The following is a 15710-nucleotide window of genomic DNA, read 5'->3' as shown; positions in this document are numbered from 1 at the left end:
TTCATGTCCATAAAGTTTCAACCCCAAATTCCCTCATTTGCTTTTCCATCAAACCAAGATTTCGTTCCAAAACATCTTGTTGACTTAAATTCCACCATCAAATCGTGGACACCTATAAAAACCCTACCCTAGAAAATTTCATCCCAAAAGACCTGGTTTACCCCTCTATCGCACCTAAATTCCGTTTCGGGACTCCAAATTGACCGGATTCCAAATCCTATTGATCCAAGTCCAGTTGATCCAATCTGACCATACCAATCACCTCAAACTGTCTAAAAACCATACCTTGTAAAATTGCAGCCCAAAATACCTTTGTTTGTCCTTCCATCACACCAAGATTTCGTTCCGAGGCTCAAATTGATCGAATCAAGCCCTTTCCTGATTTGCCCAATCTGAGCCCATTTAGCCCAATTTGACCCCATCAATCAACTCAAAATGTCCAAAAACCTCACCTTACCGAATTTCAGTCAAAAATACCCCCATTTACTCACTCTTCTAGAAAGATTTCGTTTCAACCAATCTCATCGGTCCATACATTCAAAATCCACCTCTCTCTGTTCTCCAATTCAAAATCCCCTTCATCCATCAGGAACCCCTGGTTTGACCTCCTAGACCGACTTTGATCCAGGTCTACGAAATTGCCGAAAACCACCCTTAAACTTCCAAAAATTTACGAAATTACCATTATACTATAATATTTAAGTGAACCTAATTCTCATTCGAAAGGGGAGGGAGAGAAAATCGATCACTTGGAAATCTCCAAAAGGTAACATAATCAAAATTAACTTTGATGCATCATGGACGAATGGTTTCAAATGTGCAGTGTTGGCCATTGCTAGGAATTGCGGTGGAAATGTCATATAAAGGCATGTTTTTTGGGTGAGGCACTATTAATATGGTTGAGGCCTGAGCTGCATGAGAAGCTCGTAACCTGGCATTAAACTTCAAAGATTTTCCCAAAATTATAGGAGGGGATTCCAAGCTTGTCATCTCATGTCTGCGTGGAGAAACTCAACCACCCTAGAGAATAAAAAAAAAAAAAAAAAAAAAAAAACATCGTCGAAGACTGCATTGGCATCAAGACCCAGTTCGAAATTGGTTTGAAGTATTGTCATGTCTAGCGTGGGGCGAATCAATCTGCACATTGGTGCTAGCCTATCAACCTGCACATCTTAACTTGAATCTCCCTTCTCCTTTAGGGTTTTATGTGTCATTGTGATTCGTGGGGACGTGCTACGGACCCCGGCTTCTGTAGCACCGATTGGATCTACAAAAAATAGAAAGGGGGAGGAAAATTCACTATTCACCATCTTCTTCCTCCAGACGAACGTAGAGCGGCGGCGGTACCCGCCCCTTTAATCCCTTTCCCTCTTATTTCATTTTTTCCTCTTTCCCCTTTTCCCTTCATCTCGCCGGCGACCATTTCCAGACTGTTCTCATATCCTGTTCGCTGGTCCCTAGGGTGACCTCACAGCGGCGAGATTTCCCCATTTCCTCTCGGATTTCCGGTGAAGTCTCACCGTTTTTCTCAGATCCATTATATCCCACACGCACATCAACTTCATTGAGCATCTTGATTCCCCAAAAAACTGGTCGCAGGTCCCCTGTCCAGCGTTCTCCTTATCGACTGAGTAGAACCAATAGCAGTTGCCATTATCTCTAACAGTTTTGGGCTGAATCCGTGCATGGAAGATCACTCCCTCTCGATAAACTAGCAGTCACACCCCTCAATCCTCGTTGTTCAAGCTCGATTGAATATCCTTTGTTGCAGGAACGAACCCAGGCTGAAATCCGACCAGGTAAACTTTGTTTTCACCCTTCGGCATTTTGTTTTTTTTTTTTTTTTTTTATTTGCTTTCATTTTCCCCTTTTCTGAGTTGAGTCCCCTGTGTTTTCTGTAATCGATTTCCTGTTAAATTAGTGTGGCTTAGATCACAATGCAACACCCCACTCTTAGTTTGTATGTTTATTGTTTGATCCATCTACTGTGTTGAGGTTTAGTTCCGACCTGATGTTCGGTTAGGTTAAGTGATGGTTGATTAGTTTAGGTCATACTTCATGGTTTCTTTCTTGTTGTGTTTGCTTGAATTCAAATTGAGTAATTGCCTAGCTTAGTGAACTTGTGTCTAGAGATATTCTCTTGGGTCGTTGGTCATTCCGGACACTAATTCAGAGCAGATTATTGATTTCAACTTTCCGGTGACCAAGGGGCCCTTTTCTGGGGGAAGATAATAAAATAGGGGTGATTCGATTGTTTGCAGAACAGAAAGAAAAGGAAAGGGATGCCGATTACGGGAAGTAGCGTAGTTCTGAAGCAAAAAGAAATTAAAAAAATGTAATAAATAATACATGGTTATGTAAAAAGAAAGAAAAATAAAATAAGAAGGATAATTATAATGAACTATGTAGGGGTTTTATCTATGAATCCGAGTAGCTATCTTGATAATTAGAATATATTTTCGAGTTGAGGAGATATAGAGGCAATGAATAAATATACAAATAGGGTTCAGAAAGAAAATAATAAAATCAAATATATAATTGATGCAATTTAAAAAATAATAAATAATAACAAAGTAAAAATAATAATATAATAAAAAGAAAATTTATTATAATTATAAACAAGTAAAATAAAAATAAGGAGGTTTTTCTTTCACGTCATCATATTATTGTGGTTTGCTTTCTTTATTGTTGCGCTTTGTTTAAATAATATGCTTGTGACCATGCTTGATTGGTATCCCATGCTGGCCCCACTTATTGGACGTGGGAGAGAGTACCTAATCCCTTTCCTCTCCCATTCAAGTCTTATTCGGATTGGTTTATCCGGTGCCTTAGGCTATTGGAATTACTATTAAATAAAATTGATTTTGATAATTTTCGGAGGTTTCATCACCTCTATTTCCTAATACGGTGGGTGGCAACTCCAAATCAATCCAAGTGAGCCGTTTTCCGATACTCACACTGGTAGTCCTAGCGGAGATGTGGATTTAAGTCCCGTTACCCGTTACCAACTACCTTAGAGAGGTATTAGTGTGTTAGATTTAAATACCAATGAAAAAGTCCATAAACATTTGTGTTTGTGGTATTGGTGATGTAGTTTTAGCCCCAACTGTGGGGGCAAGGTGCTCTAGGCCAGACAAAGCTGTAGTCTCTCCATGGTATGGCTAGTGAAAGTGGGCCTCACATCATCCTACTCAACTCCACCCCGATCCCTATAACATTGACGACTATATTTGTTGGTGTTTGTTTTTCATATAAATCAAGATCGATGTAAAACTCCACTCCCAGTTAGATTTGTCGGCATTTAGAGATGGAGTGGAGTTTTACATCGTAAATCAATGTAAACACCTCCACTTATTTCGAAGAAGCACAACGGTTCAGAGATTTTAAGTCATATGTGGAACTCCTTCAATGAACTTTTATATCGATGGAGTTTTACATCGCAAACAAGCGCAACCGTAATATGTTATAGACTTACTTAGTGGATTAATGGGGTTACTGACAAAGTGTATGGGCCTCATTAGGACAAAAAAGGGGAGTCAATTGGACTAGATTTGGTTAAATCCGATCCAATCCAATGTGAGTCTATTGCAAATTGACCTGGTCCAATCTAGTCCTATGAATATTTTAGACCAATCTAATTCAATGTCTGGACCGTCCAATCTGTTCAAATCCGTTTTAATTTAAATTGATTCCAACTCAAACCTGGTCCATTGACACATATTTTTATCTTCTATCCATTGTTTTTAAAATCGAACCGGTGATCGAACCGGTTACCGGTTCGAACGGTCGGACCGTTCAACCTGAACAACTGGCCCATTCTAACAAAAAAAATTAAAAAATTTGAAAAACGGTCAAAACCGTTCAAACGATTAACCGGCCTGTTCAGCGGTTTGTTGACCAAAATCAACGGTTTTGAGGAAAAATGAAATCAATCAGGTAACCGGTTCCCAATTTTTTTGGTCCAACCATCCGATCTGATCCGGTTTTGAAAATCATACTTCTATCAATGGACCAGATATTAACTCAATCCAATACAATCTAATATAAATTCATTACAGATGGACCAAATCTAAATGCATCCAATCCAATAAATACTTTGGGCCATTGAGACCAGTGTCTTATTGGTCCGATCCATTGACACCCGTAAGGACAATATGAATATGAAGTCTTTCCCTACCTCCTTAATACAAGGAATGCCTTTGAACCAACTTGAAACGAGTGGATTGATGGCTCGTATCTTGTTGGTGGGCCTGTTTTTTTCCATGGGGTCATTGAAAGAAAAAATCATATATATTTTGGAGACAAGTGAACTTATCAAGGGAAGTTGGAATTTGGCCACGTAATCTATTATATATATTAAAGCGGTATATGCCTTCGTTAAGGCGACGTGGCCTTCTCTTCCCGCAAGAAAAGGTATCCGCACGTGAAACTAACTCGGAGTTCATTTGTTCTTCAGTTCTTGTTAGTTCGACAAACCCCAAACCCTGCTTAACGTTCGCACCGAAATTGCTGGGAGAATGCTAGAGAGGTTCTTCTTCTTATCCACGAAACAATAAATCGAGAAGGAAAAGGAATGCAGCAGCAACCAAATGATGCTCCTTTCAGGGCCCCCCTCATGCGGGAAGACATCTCTCCTCTTCCAGTTCGCTTTTAATTCCGCTTACACTAGCTCCGCCCATCGTCGTGTCGTCTTCATCTGCAACCGCCGCAGGTTAGAGTCCAAACCCCCTTACTTATCCCAGGTATTGTACATTTATTACTACTCTCTCTCTTTCTCTTTGTTTTTCTTTCCATTTTAACTTTGTATCTGTATGTAATGTAATCAGTAATTCATTTTTGAATGTTGCTTGCAGGGCATCGATGCCTCGTCTGATGTGTTTAACCGAATACGGATGAAGTGAGTGTGAGTGAGAGCATTGTCCACTGGGATATCAAGAAATTCCCTTTTCCTTACTAATAATTTACATTTATCCAACGTTTCTATTCGTTGCCAGGTATGTAGAAGATTACGAGGGGATCAACAAATACTTGGCTGGATTTCACCTGCACCAACTCGAAACCTACCCAGCAGCCATCGTAATCGATGATTTCGGAGATTTCTTCGATGACAAGTAAGTCAAGTCAGTCATGTTTTTGTGTTTGTGCTCCTCAGAACTGAGAACTGCCCTGATTTCGGTTTTGCCGTTTTGTCTCCACATTTCTACTTGCAGGAATTGTAAAGAGAGACTGGGTAATCCAAGAGGAAGAGACCTCGCCATGGTTCGAACTCTGGCCTTGTGCCGGGATGCCATCACCCATGCCAAGTAACTGTTCTGTTCCCATAGTCTACATTTTCGATGTTTGGAGCGTTGTTTGGTTGTTTTCTTTTGATTCTTAGCTCTCTATATGTAACAGTGAGAGCTTGGCGTCAGGAGAGCCTTGCAGGCTCTTGCTATCTGATACCCACCATGGCGATACTCCAAGGTTGTTGTTCATCTACAAGAGATGGATTCCCTCCATTTTTATGATCGAAGGTTAGTTTACAAGATGTATTAATAACCCTAACCCAAATCCTTACAACCCTCCAACCCATTTTTATTTAGTCCATCTATGTTTACTGGCAACTTTTCAATCTTTTCCCTGACATTGCCAATTCCGCCCAGTTTCTTTTTTTCTTCGTTTGACTTATAGAAGAATGTAATTAGATTGAGTCTCTGGATTTAGGGAATGGATCGGGATCCTTCATTCTGACAAGCAACGACAATGCTTCGGGGAGTGGCTCCACAAGAAATAGAAAGCGATCTGCAAAATTCTCCACGGCTCTACAGTATTTAGTGTTGCAGGAGATTATTGAAGAAACCAAACAGTAATCTCTTTCTTACTTCCAAGTTCCAACTACCAACTGCCTTGGTTAGTCATCACAGACACAGAACATCTATTATGAATCTTGATTCTGTATTAAGATATAACATCTAATCAATATGGGAAAACTGACTGCAACTTTTCCCACAATCCAGCAGCACCGAGCCCAAACCCCATGGTCCCCATCACAGAGACAGAGTCCCACTCTTGCCAGTTTCCACCCTCTCTTCATTAATGGGCAAATTTCAACATAATGGCATTATTTATAGCAGTGATGATCCAGCGAGAAGGTTTTTCTATTTCTTTTCTTTTTCAGTATAATATGTCCATAATAAGACCCTTATCCCCACTTTTATATAATGATGATGATAGAAGAATAGAACTATAGAAGGGCTTTGGGCTTCTCTGAAAACATGCGGTGAAGAACCGAGGATTAAAAAGGAGGGAACAAAGGAAGGACACCAACATCTTTTTGGGGGTTCAGCACCAAAACAAGTTGCCACGTGTACAATTATTTTTGTTGGAGGAATTAGTACCGAGAATCCAAATATATTAGCTGGTTTTCCTCTGTTAGTTACTATGCTCTGCAGAGTTTCTTCTCTTAAAGTTGGAAATTATTTGTGAAAAACTGAAACTTCATGTCTTTTCACTAAAATGTCTTCTTCAGTACATTATCCATGATCTGCTAAGACTTCATGTTATTTTTTTTATTGGTCGTGGAGCTTGGGATCTGAAGAGGTGGATGAGTTCAAGATGATTTCAATACTGAAACAGCTGCCGCTTATAAATCCTTGGTTGATTTCTGAAAAGTGCAATTGACTGCATCTAGTAGCATTACACTAAGCGGTTTCTTCCTTTTAGAACATTTGGGATCTAATTTTTTTGGTTAATTTCTCTTTTGTTGGATGAAATGCCTTATTACTTGTTTCTGGATTTCTTGTAATTCAATTCATAGATATTCTGAATCTATATGCATCAAAGTTTTAGTATTTATGGTATCTCTTCTCTAATAATGCCATTCTTCCTCATCAAATTGCCTTTTCAATTTGTCTACGTTATGAAATTTGATAGAGTTTCGTTTCTCTTCGTATGAACTATAGAAATCCTAATTTAGTGCCTATTAATTCAATTTCATTTTTTTGGTACGTTTTTTCAAGTTAATTCGATCCATTTTTTCTACAGTAAAATCATATATTTGATTAATTGGTTTATCTTTCTTACAAATTTATTTGAAGTTGAACCATACTCAATATTTACTTTACGTTTTATTTGCTCACTCCCGTACTGAGCACGGGTTACTTCGCTAGTATTATATCAAATATGGAATGGTTCCTTGAAAGAATGGAGAAATGAATCAATCACGATATGCCACATCAGCCAAATATGTCAGACCCATGTATATAGAGCTCACATGGTATATCATCGTTGCCCATTATTAAAACTAGAACTTTGGAGGATTGGGCTGTGAATGAGTCGGGTTTGGTTGGGGATAGGGTGTACCACCAGTTCCGAACCGATTTTTAATCCGAATAAAATTATAAACAAAGAACTCTCCCGTATATTAATTGGGATAATCGAGCTTAACCAATTATATTGACATCTATAATTATTTATGTTAAAATGACAGTAAAATAGTAAATTGTTTACATGTTAATAGGGTTCGACTTCCATACAGCCATATTGAAAAACTTTTAATCAATCAACAAAGTGATAACCAATCAGAAGGTATTTTATCAAAATTCACAAGGGAATTTTTATTGATTAAAGCCTTTCTGGTGGTATAGATTTTCTCATGTTAATAAATTTAGTGCTTTTAACCAAAATTATATTATATATTATTTATCAAATTTATCCTTTTAGAGATAAAATATAATAAAAATTAAAAAAAAAACTAATAAGCCTTTATATATTATTAATTAATAATTGATTCGGATCTTAATCAATTTGTAACAAGCAAGAACCAGAACTGAGCCACTTATTAATTAGGACAAAATAACAGAACCAGAACCAATAAAATCAGTTCAGTTGGTTCGGTTTAATAGAGTCGAACCGTAGAACAGATCCATTGACAGCCCTACTAGGATTTCTCGTTAAGAAGGATTTGATAGGGGTTAGCAAGGGACGGCTGAAGGGTCCTCCTGTCCTGGACCTAATTTTTTGTTAAGGGGTTAGTGATAGAGTGCACACATGTTCTACAGTTTAAACATACACCTTCTCAATATAGGGGATGCCTTTCGACCAACTTAACATCGGGTGGATTGGCATAATGGAAGATTTTCCCTCTCCAAAAGGGTAAATTGCTGAAACCTCTCCTAAAGTTTGGTAATTGCAATCTCCTCTCCTAAATTTTTTGGCATAGTTATTATAAGCATGGCTTTGAAAACTGGTTCAGATCAGACGGTCGGACCGGTTGACTTGGGAACCAGTTAGGCAACTAGTTTTGTTTTATCCTAAAACCGCTCTTGGGCCAAACACCGTTGATTTGGTCAACAACCCACTGACCCTAGCAGTCCAACTGTTGACCTGTTGACCCGGACAATGGTCCAGTTAGGCAACTAGTTTTGTTTTATCCTAAAACCGCTCTTGGGCCAAACACCGTTGATTTGGTCAACAACCCACTGACCCTAGCAGTCCAACTGTTGACCTGTTGACCCGGACAATGGTTTTTGGTCTTTTTTATTTTCCTTTATTTTTATAAATAAGAACAGATTGTCTTTTCAAATTGGATGGTCAAACCGTCGACCCTGTAACTAGGGATGGCAATTTTTCCCACCCCTGGTGGGGACGCAACTTCCCCGACCTGATGGGGTCCGGAATGTGGATGGGGATTGAGGTCCCTGCCCCACCCCAACCCGATTATATATATATATATTATTTTATTACATATATATCAATACATATTTAAAAATTATTTATAATTTAAAATTTTTATTTATTTTAAGTAAATTTATTCTTCAAATAAATATGTTATCTAAAACAATTTCGGGGATTCGGGTCCCCGCGGGGAACCCATCCTTGTCGGGGATCGGCGATGGATGACAAATTTTGTCCCCAACGGGGACGGGGACGGGGATGGGGGTTACTTTTATAATCGGGGTCGGGGACGGGGAATATGATCCCCACCCCGAACCTGCCCCATTGCCATTCCTACTTGTAGCCAGTCCCCAAAATGGTTATGTTTCTAGTCTAATCCAGTCTGGTTTTTAAAACTTTGGTTGCAAGTAAACCCCCTTTATTAGAATCCTCTGGCACAAAAATGTCCAAACTACCGATGCAGTTACAATTGAGGTTGGTTTTGTAAAGTTGCAGCTTTACTTTTTGAGCTATCATTGATATGAAGGGCAAACTTGAAAAATAAATCAATTTCAGAAAAGATATTGGAAGGATTTAGAGTAGCCATTGATATGAAGAGAAAATTTGAAAAATAAACGTTTTGGTCAAAACTAACTGTGGGAGGTAATTACAACTACCAAACTTGAAAAAGGTTTGAGCCATGGTCAGAAACTTCAGGAAAGATTTTAGCAATCTACCATTTGAAATAAAATTATTCAACCAATTAAGTCCTTCAAACCAGGCTGAGTTTTCCAGGTGAATGCCTTATCCTTATATGGGTTCTTAGATCTCTTACTGCACAATTCTACCAACCATATATGAGTTTTACCGGAACAAGACAAAGGATTAGTATCTTCAACTTCTCTACTTAGCCAAAAAGGCCCAACCGACCCATCCTTTTTACTGATGTAAGTTACTTTCTTGATTAGTTGCTTGTTGACAAGTTAATTAATTACTTACTAATAACAACCTACTGAGGAACCAAACGCAACCCAATGACCTAACAAGCTGAAATGTAAAGAGGACTAAAGTGTTTCATATTTGGACAAGTTGAAATAGTAAAGGTCCTTAACAACTGTGTAGTTAAATCATTCTCTTTGTGCAGAGTGTTTACTTAAATCAGCAAAGGATGTTGGGATATGAAATAGGAGAAGTCTTGTAATGAGGTGACCTTTCTCCTAGTAAGACCCAATGAAGCAGTTTTAGATTCTAATTTAGAAAACTTTTACAAAACAAAATATGATACAGTTGAGAAGAAAATTAAAAAGCAAGTGCATGAATGATTTGAATTTAAAATGATTTTGGTTTCAATAATTCAAAGCAAGAAAAAAAAAAGGAAAAAGGAGTTAAAGAAGAGATCAAAAAGAAAAAACAACATAAAACCTTTAAGTATCAATGCGATTTTAATACACAAGCAAGTAGTCAAAAAAGTGAAAAGTGCTTTGCCCATTAATTTATGGCTTTAGATTCCATACTAATTTGCCCATGAATTGAAGCCGATGATGAGATGGCCAGTGAGGGTGTCCGGATCTCCTCGCAAGAAAAAACCGTTTCAATAAGTTCCAGTATGATCTGCATCTGGACATCTCATACATGATACGTGGTGGGTCCTAAACCTATTTAAAGGTGTTTTTAATAAATATATTTTTAATAATTAAAATGCAAAAGTAGGTCAATTTTGAAATAAAAAAAAAAAAACTAAAAATAAGATAAAATGTAAGGTTTAAAGTATGGATACATTCCTTTACGTGTAGTAGGGTGAATCCTGGTGAAATGTACCGTTACTGATCATGTTGGAAGAGTGCTGGAACAGTTTTTGTTGGGAGGGAATCCCAAATAATCTCTCAACATGATCCTGGCTCCTGGGAGAATGTGTCTCGCACCTAACTCATAGCACTTGCACCTGTAATCGAGATTTTTAAAATCTGCTTTAGGCTGAGTTTAGAAGGAGTACAAATGCAAATATGTAGGGTGTAAAACCTTATATTTTGTATTATTTTATATGTATTTATGCCGTATATATTTACATTTGTACTGCTTCCAAATTGAGTCTTATGTATTGATTCTTGTTCTTTCCCTAGCCCTTAATCGTCCTGTAATCAAGGTTTTTAAAACCGACTTGGAGAACGAACCGGTCAAGGGTCTGATTCCTGGGTCAAACGGTCTGTTTTGACAAAAAAATAAAAAACGGTCAAAACCGTTCAAATGGTTCGAACGGTTAACTGCTCGGGTCAGCGGTTTGTTGATCAAAATCAATGATTTTTAGCAAAAATCTGATTTTGGGAAAAAACAGAACCAATCGCCTGACCGATTCCTAGTTTTTCCAGTCCAACCGTCCGGTCTGGTCCTATTTTGAAAGCCATGCCTGCCTGTAATGTATACCATGTAAACAGGAAGATGAGAATGAAAATGCCGATGTGCCAAGTTTACTAAATGACCCAATCCCAATGGACTAAGGAACTAGCGTCCTTTGCACTAGTACAAATGTATGAGATACAAAATTACAAGTTAAAAGAGGGCAAATTTTGTTTCACTTTTGTTTGGGATTTTAATTCTCTTTGCTTCAAACTTTACTTTATCATATGTATATTTACATTACAAACAAACTAAAATAAATCAAAAATTACATTCAATTCATTTACACTATCAACACAAATAAAATTGCATTGCTAACAAACTAAGCTAAAAACAGCTTAGAGGGTCATGACTTGGTGAATGTGGTAGGTGAAGTGATGAACATCAAGCACGAAAAAAGCAGTTGAAGAGCAAATGGTCAATGGGTTGGCCAATTAACATTCACCTCCCCAACCCCAACATGTTTGTCCTTCAGCCAGCCGGCCCACCACACTTAGAAACACTGAATTCCCTATTTCCATATGCGTGGCAGACTTCCCTATATCGATATTGGGTATTGGGACATGAGTAATGGACTACTGGCAATCGAAATCGGATTAGCTGAAACCAATGATAACGTCCCATATGGCGACCACTCAATCTGAGGAATTAAACAAGTGGAGAGCAGCTACATTTGCACTCTTGATCGATGGTTTGAACCATTTTGATCGGAACCTTTAATACAAGGGTGGATTGATGGCATATACCACCACAACAATTGTTTTCACTTTTAACAAATAAGCTGTTTGATAAGAAATCATGGCTTTTCGGCTATTGATCTGCATGCTTAGGACTGTTAATGGGTCCAATCAAATCGATTATATCGGTTTTGATTTTGTAAGTCTTGATTAATAATTGAGTACAGTCGGTTCTGGTTTTTTTTTTCTTATTTCTGAATCGAGTTTATAACATAGAAAGGTTTTCTATTTTATTTATATTTATCCTTATTTTATTTGTGAAAGGATAAATTGAATAGATAATATGATAGTTTTGGTTAAAAAATTTATTAATTTATAAACAATCTTATATATATATAAGATTTTTCATTGAAAATTCTCATAAATATAAGGAAAATTATGTATCTTATTTGTCACCATTTTTTGGGTCGCCGATTCGACCGTTTGGTTCGAACAGACAGCATTTTGACAACAAAAATTACAGAATCGTTCTAGTCATCAGTTTTCTAGGTCAATGATTCGATTGTCCGGATCGAACCAACGGCCCATTCTGACAACAAAAATTACAGGCAAAAAATTGAGTGTTTGAGGTCCATTAAGCAATATCATACATGTTATGTCATTCGAGCGTATGACTCATACGACCCGAAAACGGAACCGCTCTGGCCATCGGTTTTCGGGTCGATGGTTCGACCATCCGATTCGAACGAAAGGCCCATTCTGATAACAAAATTAAAAAAAAATAAAATAAAAAAACGGTCAAAACCATTGAACAGGTCAATAGGTTAATGGTTTGACTGCTCGGGTCAATGAGTCGTTGACCAATTCAATGGTTTTTGGCCAGGAATAGAGATTGGGGTAAAACATAACCAGTTTCCTAGATGGTTCCCAATCAAAAAATAAATAAAAAAAATGGCAGTTTGACCGTCCGATTCAAACGGACGACCCGTTCTAACAACAAAAATTATTGGCAAAAAATTGAGTGTGTGAGGTCCATTAAGCAGTATCATACATGTGAGGTCCATTAAGCAGTATCATACGTGTGAGGTCCATTAACAACCTATGAAACGGTGACACATGGACACTGACTCAACACGAGCGATAGCTCAGCGTTGTAGCCTGGTACAACCAAGTGACGGGCCTACGAAGCAGCTCGCTACATTGTAGCTCCCGAAAGGAGAAGCTCGCTGCAACGCGAGCCCCGGGTTCCCCGAGCTACCTTTGAAGAGATACTCCGAGGCAACTTTAGCTCGCGAGCTAAAGTTATTAGCTTGTCCGAGCTCCTAAGCAGACAAGTCATCCCAAGGACCAATTCTACTAAGAATAATCCTAGAGTGTTCCAAACCCACTACGAAATAGCTCGCGAATGAGCCACATGAGCGCTCCTCAGGAAGCTTCTGACTGACAGACCGTACCGGTCAAACTACGCCATATCCCTTACTGGCGGCGCAGTCCCAATCCTTTCGGCAGTCTGCGTCCACGTCTCTCAGCAGGCAAAGGCGTGCCTGCCACTTTGGAAACGTGTCACTCACCCGGACAAGACGTACGCCACAACGTCCACCTACGCAGCCCTGGCAGGTAACGGCCGTGGTAGGAGCCTAGTGGCGGTTATGCCCGACCTGACATGAGTGTCCCTATAAAAGCCCTCAGGGCAGAAGAGAAACTTCTTCTTGAAAAACCTCTAATCTCTCGAGTATAGTGAGAACGTGCTATCTCCCCGGGGATTTTTCTTCTTCTTCATCTCAGGTACCTTCCAGGAGTCGTGTGAGTGCCAGCTAGGAGTGACCGGATCGCGCTACATCAAATATTTTTATAAAAAGTTTACAAACGTTGCAATATAAACATATTTATAAATAAATATATATATAAGTAAATATGTTTATAATGTATACATATATAAGGGTGATGGTTCGACCGTCCGGTTCGAATGGATGGCCCGTTTTAACAACAAAAATTAAAAAAAATAAAAACCAGCCAAAAACCATTGAACGAGTCAATAGGTTGACAGTTCGTTCGCCCGGGTCAATGGGTTGTTGACCGATTCAACGGTTTTTGGCCAGGGACTAGGATTGGGATAAAACAGAACCAGTTACCTGGACAGTTCCCAATTAAAAAAATAAAAAATGACAAAAAACCATTGAATGAGTCAACGGGTTGACGGTTTGACCACCCCGATCAATGGGTTGTTGACCGATTCAACGGTTTTTGTCTAGGGACTGGGATTTGGGTTAAACGAAACTGGTTGCCTGGATGGTTCCTGGGCCGAAATGTCCTCTGTCCGGGTCAACGACAATTCAAAAACCATGGTTTTTTATGCATTTGGATTTTCATTATTCAAAGGTTTCTTCTACTATGGGCTTTATTCGAGCATGTGTAGTATGTTGCTTTTTTTTTCATGTTTTGCTTTTATTTTATTTTATTTTTTTTGTGTTTGGTCTTCTTCTTCAAGATTGTCCAAAACAATCTAGGGTTTACCACCATTTTATTTCTTCCATTTTGTTTTTTCTTTGGGTTTTCTTGTGCAATGTTTTTTTTTTTATTTTCTTACAAGACGATTTTGCTTTGTTTCTTTCTTTGATTGCATGTATGTTTAGCTTCGTCTCAAAGCGGAACTTTGGACTCGATTTTCTTATTTTTTTCCTTGATTTTTTCAATTTGTTGGATTTATTGCCAATTGCTTTCTATGTTTAAGGTCACTTTGGATTTATCTTTCAAGGTTTTGGAATCCCTTGCAATGTCCACCCTTCCCATGACCATGACTATAGAGTTATTTTGTCTAATTATTGACATCTAGAAAAAATGACCCAAAAACAGAATCGTTCTAGCCACCAGTTTCCAAGTCGATGGTTCGACTATTTGGTTCAAACCGATGACCCGTTTTGACAACAAAAATTAAAATAAAAAGGCCAAAACCGTTGAACGGGTCGACGGTTTAACCACCTAGGTCAATGGGTCGTTGACTGATTCAACGATTTTTGGCTAGTGGCCAGGTTTGGGGTAAAATGGAACCGGTTGCCTGGACGGTTCCCGAGCCAAACAGTCCTATCATTCAAGTCAACTAGGAGTTCTCGATCTGAAACAAAGAACAACTATGAAGTATAACTCATAACTATCACTCTATGATCGTGTTCTTTTATATGAGATAATTGCTGAAGCAATATTTAAAAAACGAGCACATGATGATCTCTTTTAAGTCTTTATAGGGGTGTTCATATTAAATGTCAAATCGACCAAACCGGCCTGGCCCAATCCAAGTTGGTTGGTTTTTCAAAACCACCAATCGGTTTCGGTTTGTATGAGAAAATAAATTGACAACTTGGTTTGATTTTGGCTTTCATAAAACCGAAACCAAACCGAATTGAACCGATCCTATATGTTTAAGTAATTATTAATTAGTCCCTACCCTATATGTTAAATGTTGCTATATTTTATTTGAACTTTGGAAAAAATTGGTTATTTATGATAAAAACTAAAAAGTAAAACCAATACAAATATAATACAATGGTACAATATTTAATTCAGTTTTGTATAAATTTAAATATATATTGACAAAAAAATCAGTTTTGCATAAAAGACTAATCGATTTAAATATAAATTTTGATTTTGCATAAAAACTAAAAAGAAATAAACTTAAATATAAATAGATATTTTAGTTTAAAATATATATAAAAACCAACTAAACCGATAAACCGACCCTTCATGTTTGGGTCGGTTGGTTTCGGTTTAGTTAATAAGTAAACCAACTAGGTCGGGTCAATTGAAGAAAATGACTCAAACTGACTCAAACACCACCTAAATCCGTAGATCTGATTTCAGATTTTCAAAATCGATTGATAGCCCAAATCCAAATGATGCTCGTATTGCGAGTCAGAGTACCACTTGGGATGCGAACGGATCAGATTGGGTTCGAATTAGGGTATATCTGAATTCGATCCAATAAAACATGTCCGAAGATTTGCTCAGATC

At 38.0% G+C, this 15710-nt stretch overlaps 1 protein-coding gene across 5 annotated transcripts; it reads left to right on the top strand.

Moving 5' to 3' along the window:
* The first annotated feature begins 746 nt into the window (after positions 1-746).
* Positions 747-6839, top strand: LOC104613508 (tRNA dimethylallyltransferase). 5 transcript variants are annotated; one of them, XM_010281353.3, is made up of 8 exons: positions 747-1799; positions 4457-4742; positions 4854-4897; positions 4995-5111; positions 5211-5303; positions 5395-5513; positions 5704-5889; positions 6000-6839. In XM_010281353.3, the coding sequence occupies exons 2-7, from the start codon at positions 4590-4592 to the stop codon at positions 5847-5849; spliced, it is 672 nt and encodes a 223-aa protein (XP_010279655.1). In that variant the 5' UTR covers positions 747-1799; positions 4457-4589; the 3' UTR covers positions 5850-5889; positions 6000-6839. The 5 variants fall into 5 exon arrangements, with proteins under 5 accessions (XP_010279655.1, XP_010279654.1, XP_010279653.1 ...); XM_010281352.3 differs by having other exon boundaries at positions 5997-6839; XM_010281351.3 differs by having other exon boundaries at positions 748-1799; positions 5704-6839.
* The last annotated feature ends 8871 nt before the right edge of the window (positions 6840-15710 follow it).

This window comes from Nelumbo nucifera, chromosome 3, assembly GCF_055504915.1.
Source record: "Nelumbo nucifera cultivar China Antique chromosome 3, China Antique-T2T, whole genome shotgun sequence".
Taxonomy (NCBI): Eukaryota; Viridiplantae; Streptophyta; class Magnoliopsida; order Proteales; family Nelumbonaceae; genus Nelumbo; species Nelumbo nucifera.
This window is presented reverse-complemented; position numbering and strand designations above follow the sequence as displayed.